Source organism: Notothenia coriiceps, unplaced genomic scaffold (assembly GCF_000735185.1).
Source record: "Notothenia coriiceps isolate Sejong01 unplaced genomic scaffold, NC01 NC01_scaffold00035758, whole genome shotgun sequence".
Taxonomy (NCBI): domain Eukaryota; kingdom Metazoa; phylum Chordata; class Actinopteri; order Perciformes; family Nototheniidae; genus Notothenia; species Notothenia coriiceps.
The window spans coordinates 167,546-184,566 of NW_011368459.1; the positions used below are offsets into that span (position 1 = coordinate 167,546).

The 17,021-nt window shown below is 38.2% G+C and overlaps 1 protein-coding gene across 1 annotated transcript in view; it reads right to left on the minus strand.

Moving 5' to 3' along the window:
• Positions 1–1,987: 1,987 nt before the first annotated feature.
• LOC104963172 (vasoactive intestinal polypeptide receptor) overlaps positions 1,988–17,021 on the minus strand; it is an 18,746-nt gene continuing 3,712 nt past the window's right edge. The window contains exons 2-13 of the mRNA XM_010791732.1: positions 16,434–16,527; positions 14,940–15,053; positions 9,701–9,810; positions 9,514–9,611; positions 8,208–8,337; positions 5,720–5,873; positions 4,710–4,770; positions 3,754–3,820; positions 3,583–3,674; positions 3,232–3,361; positions 2,574–2,615; positions 1,988–2,423 (exon numbers count right to left, since the gene is read on the minus strand). Of these exons, the coding sequence (XP_010790034.1) occupies positions 2,232–2,423; positions 2,574–2,615; positions 3,232–3,361; positions 3,583–3,674; positions 3,754–3,820; positions 4,710–4,770; positions 5,720–5,873; positions 8,208–8,337; positions 9,514–9,611; positions 9,701–9,810; positions 14,940–15,053; positions 16,434–16,527 (1,284 nt within the window). The 3' untranslated portion in view covers positions 1,988–2,231. The remainder of the gene's footprint in view (positions 2,424–2,573; positions 2,616–3,231; positions 3,362–3,582; positions 3,675–3,753; positions 3,821–4,709; positions 4,771–5,719; positions 5,874–8,207; positions 8,338–9,513; positions 9,612–9,700; positions 9,811–14,939; positions 15,054–16,433; positions 16,528–17,021) is intronic.

Below are 17,021 nucleotides of genomic sequence, written 5' to 3' on the forward strand. Positions count from 1 at the left end.
TGGTTTTATTCAACATCATTTTACATTTTGTCCAATAACATTTTTACAGCAGATGCAGCATAATGTACAGTACACCGTATTTACAGATAATATACATGGCAACAGATAAAATAGACTTTAGAGATATATTATGTAGATAGAATGAGCAAGGAACGTTTAAATATAAACCACAGTTTTCCAGTTGACTCCTGAGCACTCTAAGTCATCACCACAACACACATTATAAACAAAGATATCTGTTTAGGACAATATACAACAAGTCTGAGGTCATTTCAGGTAGTTCCAGCTTTACAAACACTGGTACAACAAGACCAGGGGTTAAAGTAAACATCAAACTCCAAAATCACTCATACGTGAAATGTGACACTATGACTGCCTTTACATATTAATGTCGAAAAAGTCTTTTTTTGACCTGGGAGGGAGGGAATGACAACTATCATGCAGGGTGTTATTGAAGTCGATAAAATACATGAAGCAATATACAGCAGATTGAGCGTCTTTGTGAGGTAGGATTTTAAATGTAAAGGAATATTTAATCCACAAAATTAGCATTTGTATATTAAGTGCTTTCCCCCTTTCACCTTAAATCCTTGAAGAAAACCGGTTTTTTTGCGTACCTATCCAATATTTATTTTTGTATTATCTTTACAAACAAAGGTCTTCTTCAAGAATTCATGGTATCACAGGATAAATATGTATGTACAAATGGTCCTTTAGGGGTTACATATTAGGTAAATGCTGGCATAATAACATGCTGATGTTTAGAGGGTTTATGTAACCATGTTTGGAATCTTAGGTTAGCATTTGCTAATTACTGATATACTCAAGGAAGCTCTGAGGTTGATGAAAATGTCCTTAGTTTTGCAGTTTTAAGAAAACTTTCAGTATAGTAAAGTATAGATGACAATACCAAAAGAAAGGCATTGCCGTGGTTATTACCTTTCAAACAGCTTTGGAGCATAACAACATATTTCACTAGATAACTAGAAACTCAGACCTGCTGGATATGCTAGTTTAAAGTCGTAAGATCATAAAGTTATTAAGATTCATCCTCTGATGATAAAGTCTGTATACGTCTATTTCCATCCGGACCAAAATGTTCAGCCAACTGACCGACAGCCATGCTGCGAACGTGGCTAAAAAACAGTAGGATAAAATAACAATACCTACTTAATCTCTGACAGCATAGCATAGAGAGCTTACACTCAATGCAATGAAATGAATTGTCCATGCAATTCAGTTAATGGAAGTTAGTGTTGCCACATATTTATTCACAATGTTGTGTATTGTGAACTAATAATGAAACACATCTGGTCCATTAGTCGCAGCAACAGTATAAATAGAAATGAACGTCTGCTGAGCGACTGCACTCAGACAAAACTAAAAGCCTTTGTAATCTGAGATAAATTTCACAAGCGGGAGCTTTACTGTCTCCTCTGGAATGTTATCCGACAGTAATTCTCAATGTGTATTCCCTGTATAAAACTGTCATACACGGGATAAAAACATCCGATACATTGTTTATGCTATAGATACCTCCTATGTGACTACTATTCATGACAGCCTGACACTCTCATCCAAGTTGTTACCACGGGTCTCTTGAGCAGCATGGGCCATTAGGTTAAGTGCTTGGAGCCCTCTTGTGTAACACACCCTTTTAATAAACATCTTGTTTTTTATAGGACGCAGCTCATCTCTGCCTCTGTCCAACTATTGCTTAACTTCAGATGGAAAACACTGGCCAAGACCTCCATTTCATTTCCCTTTAATTCACATAGTTGGTGGTCTTTCTCCCTGCAGTATTTGGCATTGTGTTCATCATTAAAGACTTATTCTGAGAATTGATTTTCAACTTGTTAGGAGCCAGTTTGGGTTGCCTTATCGAGTGATCTCAGAGCTATACTTGTTTAAAAACAAATCTGTTAGCGAGAGACTAGCCCATGTTAATATAAGATACATGAGGGTCAAAGAGGTCAACTACCGGCATCATGAAAGTTAATTCCCGATCAAAGCTATAAGTCTCGCAAATGTAACTTAAGGAGATGAGTTCAGATGCCTTTTCACACTTGCAAAAATAAATCACTTCTCACTTTTTGTTGATAAAGTTACAATGAACAAATATTAGCCTTGGCACAATATTTAATATTAACCTCCAGTAACCAATATGAAGTGCTTGGCAACAGTGCATGTGTGTATAATTAAGTACCCAATGATAGAAACACAGAGACGCTTCAGATAGCAGAGAAGTGCTCCTGACACTCAGACTCCCGACGCATTGTAGGGCTGCATTTGGTCAACATAGTGATCTGGGTGCTGAAGTTGTTGCCGTTGCTGCCTATGGAGGGCTTCTGGTACTTGCTGCCTGTACCCAGGAACCTCTGCAGCATCCATCTGCGCCACTTACGTTTAATCTCCGCCTGTACCTGCAGGAGAGACAAGTGGGTAGAATGCAAACAGGTTGATGAGGTGGAGATTAAGAGTTTAAGGCAAACAGGAGTGGGACTTAACATTAAAATAAGTGACATAAAAGGACTGTAAACATCAAGAGCTGTTTTATGTTTGCATTTACTTACCTCTCCGTTCAGAAAGCAGTACAGAACTGCAACGACGAAACCCTGAGGAAGAGAGAAGAATATAAAACGCACAGCCTGATAACGGCTGTTGTTGAAAAGAAATACCAGAGTGATATTACAGCTGGGGAAACACTCAAAATGCTTGTGTATGAATAATGACGGTAAGATTACGACAAACTTTAGAGTCAGACAGGAGGTTCATCATTTAGATCTCTGGGAAATGTTCCCAGGAGATATCATTCTGGGCTAAAACGGTTATAAATGAGGAATACTTTCCATCGCTATCCATCATTGCCTTTGGCTCTCAGCGCTCATTTTCAATCTAATACCAACTGTAAATCAGCCATCTCATTATTCAAGTGAACAATTTTAAACATTTCGGCTGAATCAGCCATTAACTTGCCTTATTAGACAACACATTTCATCCTGCTATTTTCATGTAACTTTACAGAATGAAAGTATCTCTTCTACTAATCTGGTGTTTTATTTATGACACAACTCTTTACCTCAGACACAACATGGCAACCCAGGCCAGTCAAAAGACAGATAATGTACATAAAATACCATCATTTATCAGTGTTGCTTCTTTCTAACATTTGGAAAGTTGAGATACTGGTACTAACAAATCAACACTTTGTATGTTTTCATGTGACGTTACCTGAAAGGACCCCAGAATAAGATCAAAAACCATCCTAACTTGGTGGTGGATGTGGTCAGGGATGAAGGCAAAAATGATGTAATTTATGCCAAAAAGAGGTATCAACAGCAAAGTGGATTTAGCCAGTCTCCTGAAAAAAGTCACAAAACAAAAAACAGAGGAGGTGAAAAAGAGAAGGCTTGAGTTCCACCTTGTGAAAACCTTTCAATCTGTACTCAAAGCCGGGCTTTTCACTATGCAGGAGGTGTGATTGCTCACCACCTCCAACATAGCGGAAGAAGAAGAATGTATTCAATGTCACCTGATAAGAAATGACTATGATAGAGATTCTGCACTGCATTGAAAACCTACGAGTACTGATTGGATTCCTTTCTTCCGATGTCCGGGCAATTCATTTTCTGTCGCAAGATACGGATAATGCAGATGAAGAGGAAAAAGTTCACCTGCCAAAAGAGTAAAAGACTGATTAATGTGATTGCATTTTGAAGGGCTGCATATGAAATGTTATCCATCGTGACTCACAAGTATGGTAACCAAAATAGGTGTTTTGATGATCCACCATGGGCTGTCGTCAATTATCTCCCAGCATCTGTCAGAAGAGAAAAAGGAGTAAATACAAAATAGTTTGCAAGTTAAATCATAATTTAAAATATAACAAATCCTTTAGCTGTAGTACAAAGGTAAAGAGCAGCAGAAACAATGGGAAAGAGAAAAAGGATTTTTATGTTTTGATGCTAGTTAGCCAAACCATCTTAAGTGTGTAGGTAAACCCAGTATCTTTTAAGAAACAGTTTTCTTTTTTATATATTTTTGTTCATTTGAACTAATAAACTAGTTAAATAACAGAGTCTAAAGTTCATAATACTTAAATAACCTATTTAGATTAGCGTTAACACACCAAACAAACTTGCGTGAATTCATGTTTAGCCAGAGAGGCTGTGGTGCTAATTTAGCTAAGCTAGGCTAGTTATCTTTTAGCAGTTCTGGTACATTTTTAGTACCATGAGGGTCTTCGTTTCCTCATCTTGTTGGATAAAATAAAACATTTCTACAATGTCAACACATTTTTTACTTTCTTTAAAAATCTTTTTTTCCTCACAAACTAGCTTAAACATGACATAGCTCTCTAGCTTTAGCATTCAGGTAGAAGTATGTTACACTTTTTTACACACATCTAACAAACACTGAAAAAATATTAAATGGTAAAGCAAATTAAAAGAAAACCTGTCTTGATTTAAAAAAATAGATTAGGTAGATGTCACATTTTGGCTTTGTAAGGTAGTGTAGCCATAAAATCCCTCAGCTCTTAGACTTTGTGTCTTGTTGGAGATTGATAGTTCACTACAGAGCTCCACTAAAACCAGCTATTTTTATAATTTTTGAGTGTACAATTATGTTTAAATCAGCTGACATTAACATGTCAGTCATAAGTAAAGGTAGGCTTACAAGATAAAAGCAAATATGAATGATTGACTCACCCATGATCATTCAAATAAGCCTTTGTAATCACCCATGCTGAGATAAAGATGGTTGGAGCTCCTGCAAATAAGAAATATAAAAATAATATTGTAAGTTATTTCAATATTAAAATAATCTCTACATGATGGAGAGACACTATTAATTATATCCACAATGTTCAAACACCACACTGACTCCACATTACCAAATTTGAAGCTGAGCCTTGAGCATGTAATCTTTTGGATGATTTTATGGATGAAGTAAAATTGTGTTTTGGGTATGCTTATCATTTTTAACCGGACTCATGTGCTCTTAAAAAAGTGAAAGGCTTGTCTCCATTTTCCTGCTGGCAGACACAACATGTTGTGCCTATTGATAGACGCTTTATTGCTGTGATGGGAAAAAACATCAGACATTTTGAGCATGGTTGTTTAACTGTTTCGAAGACACATTGGAACTTCAAGTACGTTTTTTTAAATATGAGAATGTAGGGCCCATATTTTTCGTAGACGAAAGCTCTAGACATGCTTTTTGATGAATATATGTGTATTTCATATCCTTATTGCCAAAGCCACCCATTACAAATATAAAAGGTTCAAAGCTCAATTTACTTGATGTCTTACTTTGGGAAGGAATACATTTTATTCACGTGTTACGTCTGCCATAGATACACAAATGAATTAAATTAGCCTTTTTCCTATCAAGAGCATCAAAAGCATCGCAAGACGCGTTAGACTGCAATATAACAGCGGCGTGGCAGCTGCCTGCTGCTGCCCATCTAAAACTGGCAGCAGGAATCATTCATATGCAGATGGAAAGGCAAAGCAGTTTCCTCTGCATGTATAAAACCCCACTTATAAATTAATTTACATATCATCATGTATGTTGTGGCTGTTGTAGTTCAAACAAAACAGACATTCAGGTTGACTGAGGATCCTCTTGAAGGACATTTGATGATTTCTTGCTGCAAATTTGTGCCTGTGTGAGAGATCCGTATTCATCAACATATGGTACAAAGGCTGGTACGTACCCCATCCAATCAGTATGTACCACCAGAAGTACTTCCTCTCAGAGAAGAAGGAAATGGCTAACACAGTGTGGAGATAGAGGCCCTCGACCAGCAGCCAGAAGTAACTCGCCATGACTCCGTACTGGAAGAAGACCACCACTGCTTTGCAGCTCACCTACAGGAGAACCAGGACATTAGCAGCTTATTGCATTACAAGGCAATGTCGATAAATGCAATTTCATTAATATATTCAAATGATGAAGACAAATTAATGTGCCAGTGGACAAGACACAGAGTAGGTTTTTAGGTTATTACTCTAAAATTAGAATGAATGATTCTCTTAGAAGAAAACACTTGTATTAGACTTGGCAAGGCGCTCATCAAAAGCAGCAGTGAGGAGACAGTCATTATCCCAATTAATATGAGCATAATATAATTAGAAAAAACTCTATAGGGGTGACCTTATGGTTGTGCTGATTATGGTAATTACGGTTGCTACACTGATTAAAACTGAAGTCAAAGTGTATTTGAGATTCATGGTGTTTTTACATTTATATTTATTTCCTATCAAAAGCCACTTGCTGTGTCTTGGTTGGATATTGTTTTTGTGCCGAGGCTGCATATGTGTGATATTACAGATAAAAACAACAGTTAGCTGACAAATCTTAAGCAAGATTAGGTAACTTTCCTGAAAAAAAGCCACAGAAACGTCATAAAAAAACATTCATGTGGAAGGATTAAACAATAAAACTTAGTATAACAGTAACACATGAAGTTCTTAAGACAGCAAATTAACCCTAACAGCAAAGGGTTAATTTTAAGACAGCAAATTGACCCTAACCCTAAATTAGCCCATGGTGGTGGTGGGGTTATGGTATGGGCAGGTGTATGTTATGGACGACGAAAACAGGCCACTCGATTCACAAAATTACCCTAACCCTAACCCTAATCCTAACCCTCACACCAGATATTGACTGGTTTTCGGACCCCCCAGACCCCCCCAATAAAGCAAAAATGCACGTTTCAGAGTGGCCTTTTATTGTGGCCAGCCTAAGGCACACCTGTGCAATAATCATGCTGTCTAATCAGCATCTTGATATGCCACACCTGTGAGGTGGGATGGATTATCTCGGCAAAGGAGAAGTGCTAACTATCACAGATTTTTTCAGATTTGTGAACAATATTTGAGAGAAATGGTTATTTTGTGTATATAGAAAATGTTTTAGATCTTTGAGTTAATCTCATAAAAAATGGGAGCAAAAACAAAAGTGTTGCATTTATATTTTTGTTCAGTGTATATGATTGTAAACAATCACCTTACCAATTTATCAAAAAACTACAATTCCCATGAAAATGTACCAACATAGTATTCTAATGTTCTTATTTCTACTCTTCAATTGTAATTTTTGGTTTTGTAGAATTTCTAGATTGTTCTTCACTCTCTGTTGAGTTGAGCTGAAAAAAAATGAACTAATGTATCCAGGACTTATGGGAAATTGTGTCCATTTAGGAAGCTAAAAACCACCGAATCCATACATGTATATACACATTTACTAGAGAACATAAGGTTTTGGGCTTTACGAATTTGTGATCCAACAGATGTAAACAATTTTCAGTTTGGCTTCCTATAAATCGATTTTCCCAAGGTGAGTTTTTTTCTTCGTACCGAGTAAACTGATCACGGCGTGTAGTAAGTAAGTAAAGTCCCCTTTACTGTCTTGCTTTCTACTAATGTCTTTTTTTTTTTTTTTTCAGAGGCAGAGGAGAGGGTTAGCAGCTGTGTTTGGACCGGGTGTAGCCTGAAGAGGAAATATCTAAAGTCAGCCATTAACCATCACCACTTCAGCGGTAGTAAAGCAGGTGATTTACGGTGTGCTGATCTAATCCTCTCCGGTAATAAAGTAGTGTATTCAGCTGGACCAAGAGCTGAGAAAACACCACTGACGTTAGGGACTTGATCAATCAAATATAAAAAGCCTTATCATATGAAACTCTTATCCAATATCTAATCTAACTCCCTATCTTAACTCAACACTTATGGCATTTTGATATTGCTGCAATGGTAATGTTGTAGAGATGGGGCGATTAAAACATGATATGAAACTTTAAATGTGATTTATTGACAAATATCTCTCTAGTTCAGGCTTAACTTCGGCAAACAGGAACTCTCCACAACATCCTGCTGGATAGATGAATGAGGAATTGACTCAGGAGTGGAAAAAAATTGGCAAACATTGCTACACCCACAACCACCTGAGCACTTAGGCGTTAAGTAAACTCTGAGACAAAGCGTTAAATGCAGTTTTGCTGAGTGAGTGATTATATACATTGGTTTTTCCTGAACGAAGGAGAGAAACTAACAGCTGGCTACTCGTGCATCAGATAGATGGGGTAACTTGATCAAGTGGCAGGACTTTTGATTATGCCGGGAAGAAAATCAATAAAGTTTACGGCTTTGCTAATAAAATGGACATGTTGGCGAGTGAGAAAGGGTGCGTTCAGTACTCACAGGTGACTGGCAATTATCTGTCTCCCCCACGTCATACAGAACCACGTCCTTGATGAAAACAGCTACAGCTTTCAAAATGAAAGAAACAAACAGGTGCATGTGGATGTAGTTTCTTGTGCAGTGGAGCTTCCTGCAAAAGAGGAAAATACAGTTAGATTCTTTCAATCTAGAGGGGAAAGCAACACCCCTCTGTTCTAAACATTACATAGCCTGAACATTTTCTAAAAAGGTGAGTGTTTATGGCCCCAAAGCACGCAATCTGAAAGAATATAAAGAGAATATCCAGTAGAAGCGTCACAGACTTCAGTTATGGGGCAAACATTCACAGAAACAAGTGTATTTTACCCGAGACAAGTAGTCATTATAAGCACTTAGAATATGGTTGTTGCCTTGTAAAGTGCTCCTACTGTGTCGGTATTCTTTTATTTCAAGCTATATATAATTATCAAGAAAAGCTATCTGTATGTTTCATCCTGTGATGTAATGTAGGATCTAGTTTTCCAGTGAAACATATATTTATCATGCAGAAACAAATGTGAAACAACCTTGACATTCAAATGTAATCAAGTTGAGATGAGGGTTTTCTGCAGAGAAACTGTCACTAATGTAAATTCCTTCTCCTGGGTGTTCTCAAACAAATGCCTTCCTGGTGAACTTATGATTGAGGATGAATTGTGTAAAACCATCAGGCAAGGCATCCCATCAGGACGGCGCGATGACACACAGCTTCAACCAGCTGCTTCAACACGCTGTCTACAGATGAACATAAACAGCAAACGCTGTACACAACCCATACTGCTCGAGAGTCCAAACCATTTGCATTTTATAACTCAGAGGAGTAAACACTTGCCTTGTTGTTTAGCCCCTAACAAACAAACACACAAAATGCAAAAAAACAGACCGGGTTGTGTTAGCAGCAACACACAGCAGCCATTTAAACATATTCTGATATGATCAGTGCTTTGTCATGCAAACATGTACTTTTTCTCAGCAAGCCCAGGGCTGAAGGTCAAAAGGGAATATGAACAACAGCAGTCCATCTACAGTAAGTGGTTTGACATTATGGCTGCTTGCAGTTAACCGCTTTGTTTTGAGAAATATTGCAACAGCAGATAATGTCAAATTTGGACTTCTTGTCCCACAGTCACATTACTGTGTGTGAAAAACACTATAAAACCTCTATAAAATGCAGGAAGTATGGTGTGAAATGAGAGATTGGCTGGTTTTTATCGCTCTTAATGATGGAAAAGGTGTTTGATTGTCTTTACACAGGAACATTGAGTAGCATTTTGATGTATCTGCTTACCGAAAGAGACACAGTATGATGATGGCAATCGTCAGACAAATAAGAGACACGCTGTGACCGATGGTGTAACCCACTTTGATAGCGTCGAAGAATTCCCCCTGCAAATACATAAATTCACTTATGATCAGTGAAAACAGTGACACTTAAAGCAGCAGAACATGGGGCTGGAAGACCTTTGGTTTCTTACCGATGTATTATCATCTATAGTGTTGTTGGGATTGTATCCACAGTCCTTTATGTATGAGTCTATGCTGATTGGGGTCCAGCCTTCCTCGGTGCAGGTCTTTGACAGGTTACCTAATGAGCATAAATACAGAAGGAATATTCAATTTTATCTGGCAAAATTACAACTCATCACTCTGGGAGATTCACTGTATTCCAATTAGAATTCATTAGTTATACAAGCGTAATTATAATGTTGTTGCTATGTTTGGGGAGTATGGGCTGTATGAGCCACAAGGCAAAACGTATCCTACATCTACTGACACTTAATTATGTCACACTTAGAGGTATGGGTCTCACTGGAATACTCCCAAATACTAAAAGAAAATGTAGGGGGAGACTGAAGGGATCAGTCGTCCCAAAGGCTCAGACATGCTGGAAAGGTTACCATGTGCATTTGCCTCCATCTGTTACTTAACTGAGTATGTGGCCACACACACACACACACACACACACACACACACACACACACACACACACACACACACACACACACACACACACACACACACACACACACACACACGTGTGTACTCTGACATGCCCGTAGGGTCAGAAGTGAAAGGTCCAAGTGCATTACAGTGACCACAACAGAGGGCACTTTCATCCCAGAGGGGATTAGAGTACAGAAAAGCTTAGAGTAGAATATATAAATTATACTAAAACTATACAGTACAGTAGTATCTACTGTAGTCTACTCAGTAGAGCTCAAATTGAGTGTAGCTCAGTAGAATAGAGCTAGGAAAATTTGAGCTGACTAGAGCTCAGAGTAGATCAGAATAGATCTCAGTAGAGTAAATAAGAGAAGAATAGAGCTCACTAGAGTAGAGCAGACTAGAACTCAGTATAATAGATATAGGAATATTAAAGGACAGTTCAGTAAAGTTTGGTACAGTAGAGCTCAGTAGAGTAGAGCTTGGAAGATTAGATCAGACTTGAGCTCAGTAGAATAGATCTAGGAAGATTAGAGCAGAGTAGAGTAGAAATCAGTAGAGTAGATCAGAGATAGACAGTCCAGTAGAGGAGAGAAAGGTGAATGATAGTGGAGTAGAGCTTAGTAGAGGAGAGTCTAGTGCTTTAGAGGAATGTACATTTCTGAAGTGGTAGATCCTTGAGGTTGCTAGATTTGCACAGTGAAATACTCAAACTGAAAAAGTTAATAAATAAGTCAAAACATTTGTATATTCCAGTCTTGTATTACCCCCTACATTGCATTGTACCGTTTCCTCTGTAGCCTCAAGCAACAAGAAAATCATAATAATGCTCTTTCTTCTACTCTTTAGGAAATGTACCAGAGCAAAGGAGTAGAGGCTAGAGATTTCCAATATTTTCTAAATATCAAAATGTGTACAATAGGAGTGCATAGTGACTTTTAGAAGATTATGTTTTCAAAACTAACAGGAAGAAGACACTGAGACACTCATCATTAACTAGATTGGCACCTCTTGTTACAGCGTTCATGAAGCATGTCTGATCCTGTCAGCAGTAGTAAGAAGCACAGATTGACGTCTCAGTCTCCTATTCATCTGGAACATTTCCTCATTCTTTCCTGTCGATAAGACAATGTGTGTGTTGTTGATGACAAAATAATCCATGCATTGAATGCTACGGTTGAAATGTAAATATAGGACATTCCTTACATTTACCTAATGTATTGCTGCCCAGCCAATATCAAATCAAGGACGAGTTGGGAAATGAGCAACAATCCAAAGTCTTAGAATGTGTTTGGCATTAAACTATAGTCGGCTCACAAATACCTGAGTGGCGTATTGCAGAGAAGATGGAGGCTTAGCTTCCTCAAACAACATGACAAGACACAAAGGAGATGATAAGCCTGTGCTGTTTCAGCCCATGCCACCACTGGATTTGGCTTGTTTGAGGGATTGCCAGAAGAATGCTTTCATCATCCCCCAAAAACATGACTGCAAGGATTTTCAGCGTCCTGCACCACAACGAGAAGAGCTCAAACAAGTTAATCTCCATGTCATTGCTTTAATTTCGAGGCTTTTTTTAATTTTAATCTTGGCTATTCTCTCGATGTGGTGTAGTCAAATACGTTATCCTTCCTAATTATAACCTGGCAGAAGGTTTATATAAGCCTATATCGATTAGCTTCAGCTCAACAGAGTATTATGGCATATACTGTAGGTGAAACCATTGACAGCCAGCACTCTGTCACTCGTGGGCTTGCAGTGAGGGTGAGTCGCTGTGTTTTTTAAAGAGATGAATGACGGTTTGTTTGTGTTAGACTTACTAGGTAAAGAGTTCATGAGAATGGCAAACTCGATCTCAGCTTAATTTACGACTTGACCCTGAATCTCTGTGGCGCCACTCGTAATACTTGTTTTTTTGTGTGTTAGGATCAAATGTATAGCCGGGGATGTGTCAATAACTTTAATGTTACGCAGCTGACTGACAGCGCATTCATTGGATAATAAGCTAAATTGATATTTTCTTTTACAAAAGGGCAACATCTTTCAAGGTATACCTCATATTGCTCTCACTTCTCAGGGTTTCAAAACATGTTCCAAATAAAATGAATACACTTTAAAATGCACAGCAGTACACAAACTAGGTTGTCATACTGAGTTCCTGTTATGTTCTCACAGTCATTGACAAAGCACAGAATCCCACACCATTCATCATCATCCTTTCATTAAGTCCTATTTACATGAACTGAGAGTAAACCAGGTTCACCCGCAGAGACCTTCAATGATTTGTTGATGTACTGCATAATTGATATCCTGCACATCGGAGCATCACAGGCCACTTATCATCTCATGTCTGCCGTTGATTCCCTGAACCTTTGGCATGTCAGTGAAATATTCCTGTTCTGCCTTCAACCCCAAAAATCTGGTGATTCCTCATGTGTCCCTTCACTTTTCCCTGGAGTGCTCTCCTCCCCCGGGTCACACATTCTCCCATCTAGGTAACATCAACTTCCAAGAAATCCTCTCTCTTCTGCACTGAACCTTCACATGCTGATTATAAATCCTCCATCTGAATCCCTCTCATGACATGAATATATCACAGAGATAAATACTGGCAGGAACCCCCTCGGCATGTGTGCAGACTCTGCAGAGGCACTCAGGTGTTCTAAAGCTCTGCAATCAATTCTATGGGTTGAATTTGTGAAATTATCCAACAGGTGACATACGCAAAACCTAGGATAGGTGCAGACCTTTTGATCAGTTTTCAGCAGCAGAAACAGATATATTCAATGTCAAGAGATGGGTATGAATCTTAATATTTGTTTTATCCAAAAGCTACTTTTAATGAAACAAAGAAAAAAGTTTTTAATGCACTGATGAATCCTGAGAGTTTGGCCTATAACAATAAAATAATCAATAATTAAAGGATAAATTGATAATGAATTATGATAACAAATTGTTCATATAATGTATTGTTTGCATATTTAAACATAACGTTTTATAGTCTTAATGTAGGTAATAAACTGGAGTAGTGTCATGCTGATATCAATTACTTGATTTAACCATATTAACCTTTAGTGTCATCCCTTAACATAGTGGTTTAATGGTATAAAATGTAGTTAAAATGTACGCAAAAATATGTATCATTATACATGCAGCCAACAAATGGAGCCATTAGAATTCAATGTTCTGGTCACATGGGAATGTGAGTCCAAACGTAGTTCTCCTTTTAGCTCTGTTGTGGTCTCCAATAACCACCATTGACAACAAATATCTGACCCTTAGCAACTGAACAACTACATTGTATTAAATGTTATTGTGCCAATTGCTCATTTCTAGCTTTGTCTGTTTTCTGTTTGGTGCTGTACAGGTGGATGGGTAAACCAAAATAATATATAAAAAAAAGCTTAAAAAGGCAAAAAAGCTCCATAGAGTTGAATGACCACAGACTGAATGACTGCTTTATTCCCTGGGTCGTCTTCACATCGACAAATACATTGTACACATATCTATCTATCTATCTGAAATGAACGATTTGTACAGTTTAGAAAAATAACTATGTTTTTATGAGCTAATTTCAAGCTCCTTTGACTTCAATAAAGCTACATTTCTCAAGGCACCAAGTTGAAATTGAGGCCTCTCTGCCAGCAAAATACTAATAAAGAATCCTCTTCTCTTACAGAGCAATTACACTGAGTAGAGTCAATGTGCTAATTAATGGCAGAGATATACGAGAAACTCTGTACAAACAGTACACACAGCAATTCAGCCAATAAACCCTCATGAGAGTGTTTCCCTTATACAGTACATAATTGCTACTGGATCTACTTCCCCGAGAGGCTTCTTACACATTAAAGCAGGAGAGATAAACAAAATGTGTCTTTGATGCATGCATGGTGCTGGGAAGTTGTTTGTTTGTGACATTCATTTTTAGTTAGCAGTGTTCTGGTGATATATGAGGCGGGGTGTAAGGACAGGTAGAAACAACAGGTGAACATGGACCAGAAGGACATTATGAGAATGAGTCACAAAACAATTGAATACAGCTACTGTTTGGCTGGAAAAATGTGCTACTACTCATTACTGGGTTATTTGGCACCCAGCCCTATTTGTCTATCATAATTATAGTAAGGTAGTCATATTAACCAATATTAAAGAAGACATATCTATATGATTATGTTTCAAGACTTTGTACTGTTTAGGAAGATATCATCACATATTATTTTGTCTAAGTTTTAGTACAGAAACAGGTTCAGAAAACGATAGGATTGGATAAAATATTACATACAAGTACAGCTGGAAATGACCAGATGATGTGAACTGAATAAGTTGTTGGCCATGAAACCAAAATAATAAGCTAAAAGAAAAAAAAACATTTCACAGAGTTTGGAGGGAACTGCAGAGTTGAGTGTTAATCTCTGTGAGTGTCACTACAACGGACCCCTTTTTTACACACTACACATATTTAGTATTTTGAGACTTTGTTAATATAAAACTGTTGATTACAGCAGCTTTAACTAATCTTGATATGTCACTGTCCATTTATGTTAATGACCATATCTGTGTTACTATGTCCATATATTGTCTTGGATGGTCATGAGACCACTGACTGATGCGTGACGGCTGCACTGTCTATCTATTTCAAAAGACCCCAAACACCTGAGTGATTACAGGCAAAAACATCTTTCTATATATTGACTCCCTTGACTTCCCTATCTTTTTTTTTATGTCACACACAGGCACATTACACAGCTTATTTGAGGAGTTTCTTACGTGTGGGAACGTCGCTGGAGAAGTAGAAGAGATATTTGGGGCAAGGGATGGTGACCACCTCATCAAGATCGGCGCTGGGCCAGCAGGTGATCTTGTCCCATATCCCTCTGCAACCTGATCAAGACACCAAAAAAGGCATATTAGTGAATGTCAAACATTGGAACTTCAAATGCAACAACTTTTTTTTCACAGTATGAACTGTCGAGAGGTGATTCCAGTGACAAACAGCAGGTGAAGGCGGAGCCCCATAGTTCCCATGGCAGCCGAACTGTGTTGGCCAAAGTCAGCTGTCCTGGGTCCATAACACCTGGATTAACACCCCTGCCGCCATGACTTATGAAACAGCTCCCTGTCCTTCGTTACACACTGTTATTTAAATTCAACATGTTTGGTCTTGGGATGCAGAATCAGGTCACTGCACTTTTGCATCCACACCTGCTCCTCCACTGCATGTTCACCCAGAGGATTTGATAGAATATATCAAATGATATCAAACTAAAAAAACATAATGAGTGTTTAATGACTTTTTCATTGTGTGAAAGTAAACAGAGTCTCTTGATACATGCAGTAAGGAACAACTAAGTGTCTTTGGTAAATGGAGGTAATGGAGGCTCAATATATGATTATTTCCCTGTAGAACATAATTGAGTGTGGCGTGCTGTGACGATGAAACACACCACTTAGCAGTCTGTAATGACAACTTCATCAACCAATTTTTCTTAAAGGAATACTTCAACACTTCACAAAATGATCATTTCTGTGCCAATTACTCATCCCCTAGTACCTTGAATTCTCGAAGAACATTGTGTTTTTCTCAAAAGCCTCAATGGTGAACAAAAATGGGGAAAACTCTTGATGACTAGAGTAAATGGGGGGCAATTAAACAACAGAACAACTATATCAAAATATCCTTTTACACACTTTCATGCGACTCGTGCTGTAAAATCCAATAACATTGATATCTTACATAGATACCTGAGTAGTATGAGTAGCCTGCCTGAACATTTGTGACACAGTTTATGTGGAAGTGTTTTTTGTGAAAATGCATGTCTTCCGGAAGTAGTGATCATCTGACTAGATAAGTGAGACTAAGTTTACACTGAACGAGTTGTGTGAGAGTTTGTAAAACAATGTTTACGTATAGTTTTGCTCTTAAACACAGCCCTCATTTAATCCAATTCCTCAACACTATTCTCTGTTTTAGATATTTCTCTAACCTTGACATGTATGGAAAGTGTAAGGGGAAATGTAGAAAGTTTAATTTAATATGTAAGCAAGGCACATGTGACAAGAGGCTGGCATTAGGTGTAAAACAGTGTTCAGTCATGCGATGTGTTATGTAAAGCCAGGGGGAGGTTTGAAAAGCTTTTGTTGACTTTAGAGCTTGTCGTGTCACTTCGATCAAAAATACTTGTGGATTGAGTAGATTGAGCAGAAAAAGTGCAGGAAGGACAATAAAGATATTGTCCAACACACTCAAAAATAACTACATACCTGTTGTTTTGTTCTCAATTTTAGCCTCACACAGGTCCCTCTCTTTGTCTATCTCGCTCACCATGTCACACATCTGACTCTGCACGGAAAACACCTGCAAAGAGAACATTTGACACATGTTTTCTGTTCATATATCATTGGCCACGTTGACATGTAATGTGTCTTTTGGATCATTTGTCTATTAGTGAAGCCTACAAGAGTTATGCAGCATGTTCTCGCTCAACATGTCAATGCAAACACATCTTATTGTCTCCGCCGGGGTCTTTCTGAGATGAGCTGACCGGGGCTACCATTAATCTCTCCGCCCGGCACTTGGCAGACACAAAATCAATCTTTGGACTGTAATTCAACCATCAGATTCCTTAGATTTGCATGTGCGTTTTTGGAAGACCAGGAGGGAATCTTGTAGCCAGTTCAACATGAATCTGAACCCATGAGAGTTTATCATCTCGGAAAATATGCAAACCCTCTGCAGGACCCAGAGATGTATTGCTTCCACTTAGGTGGATGAGTCTTCGCTCTTTGGGCATTAATCAGACTGGTACTATGTGGCCATTGTTAGCCATATGACTCCAGGGTCTCCCCCCC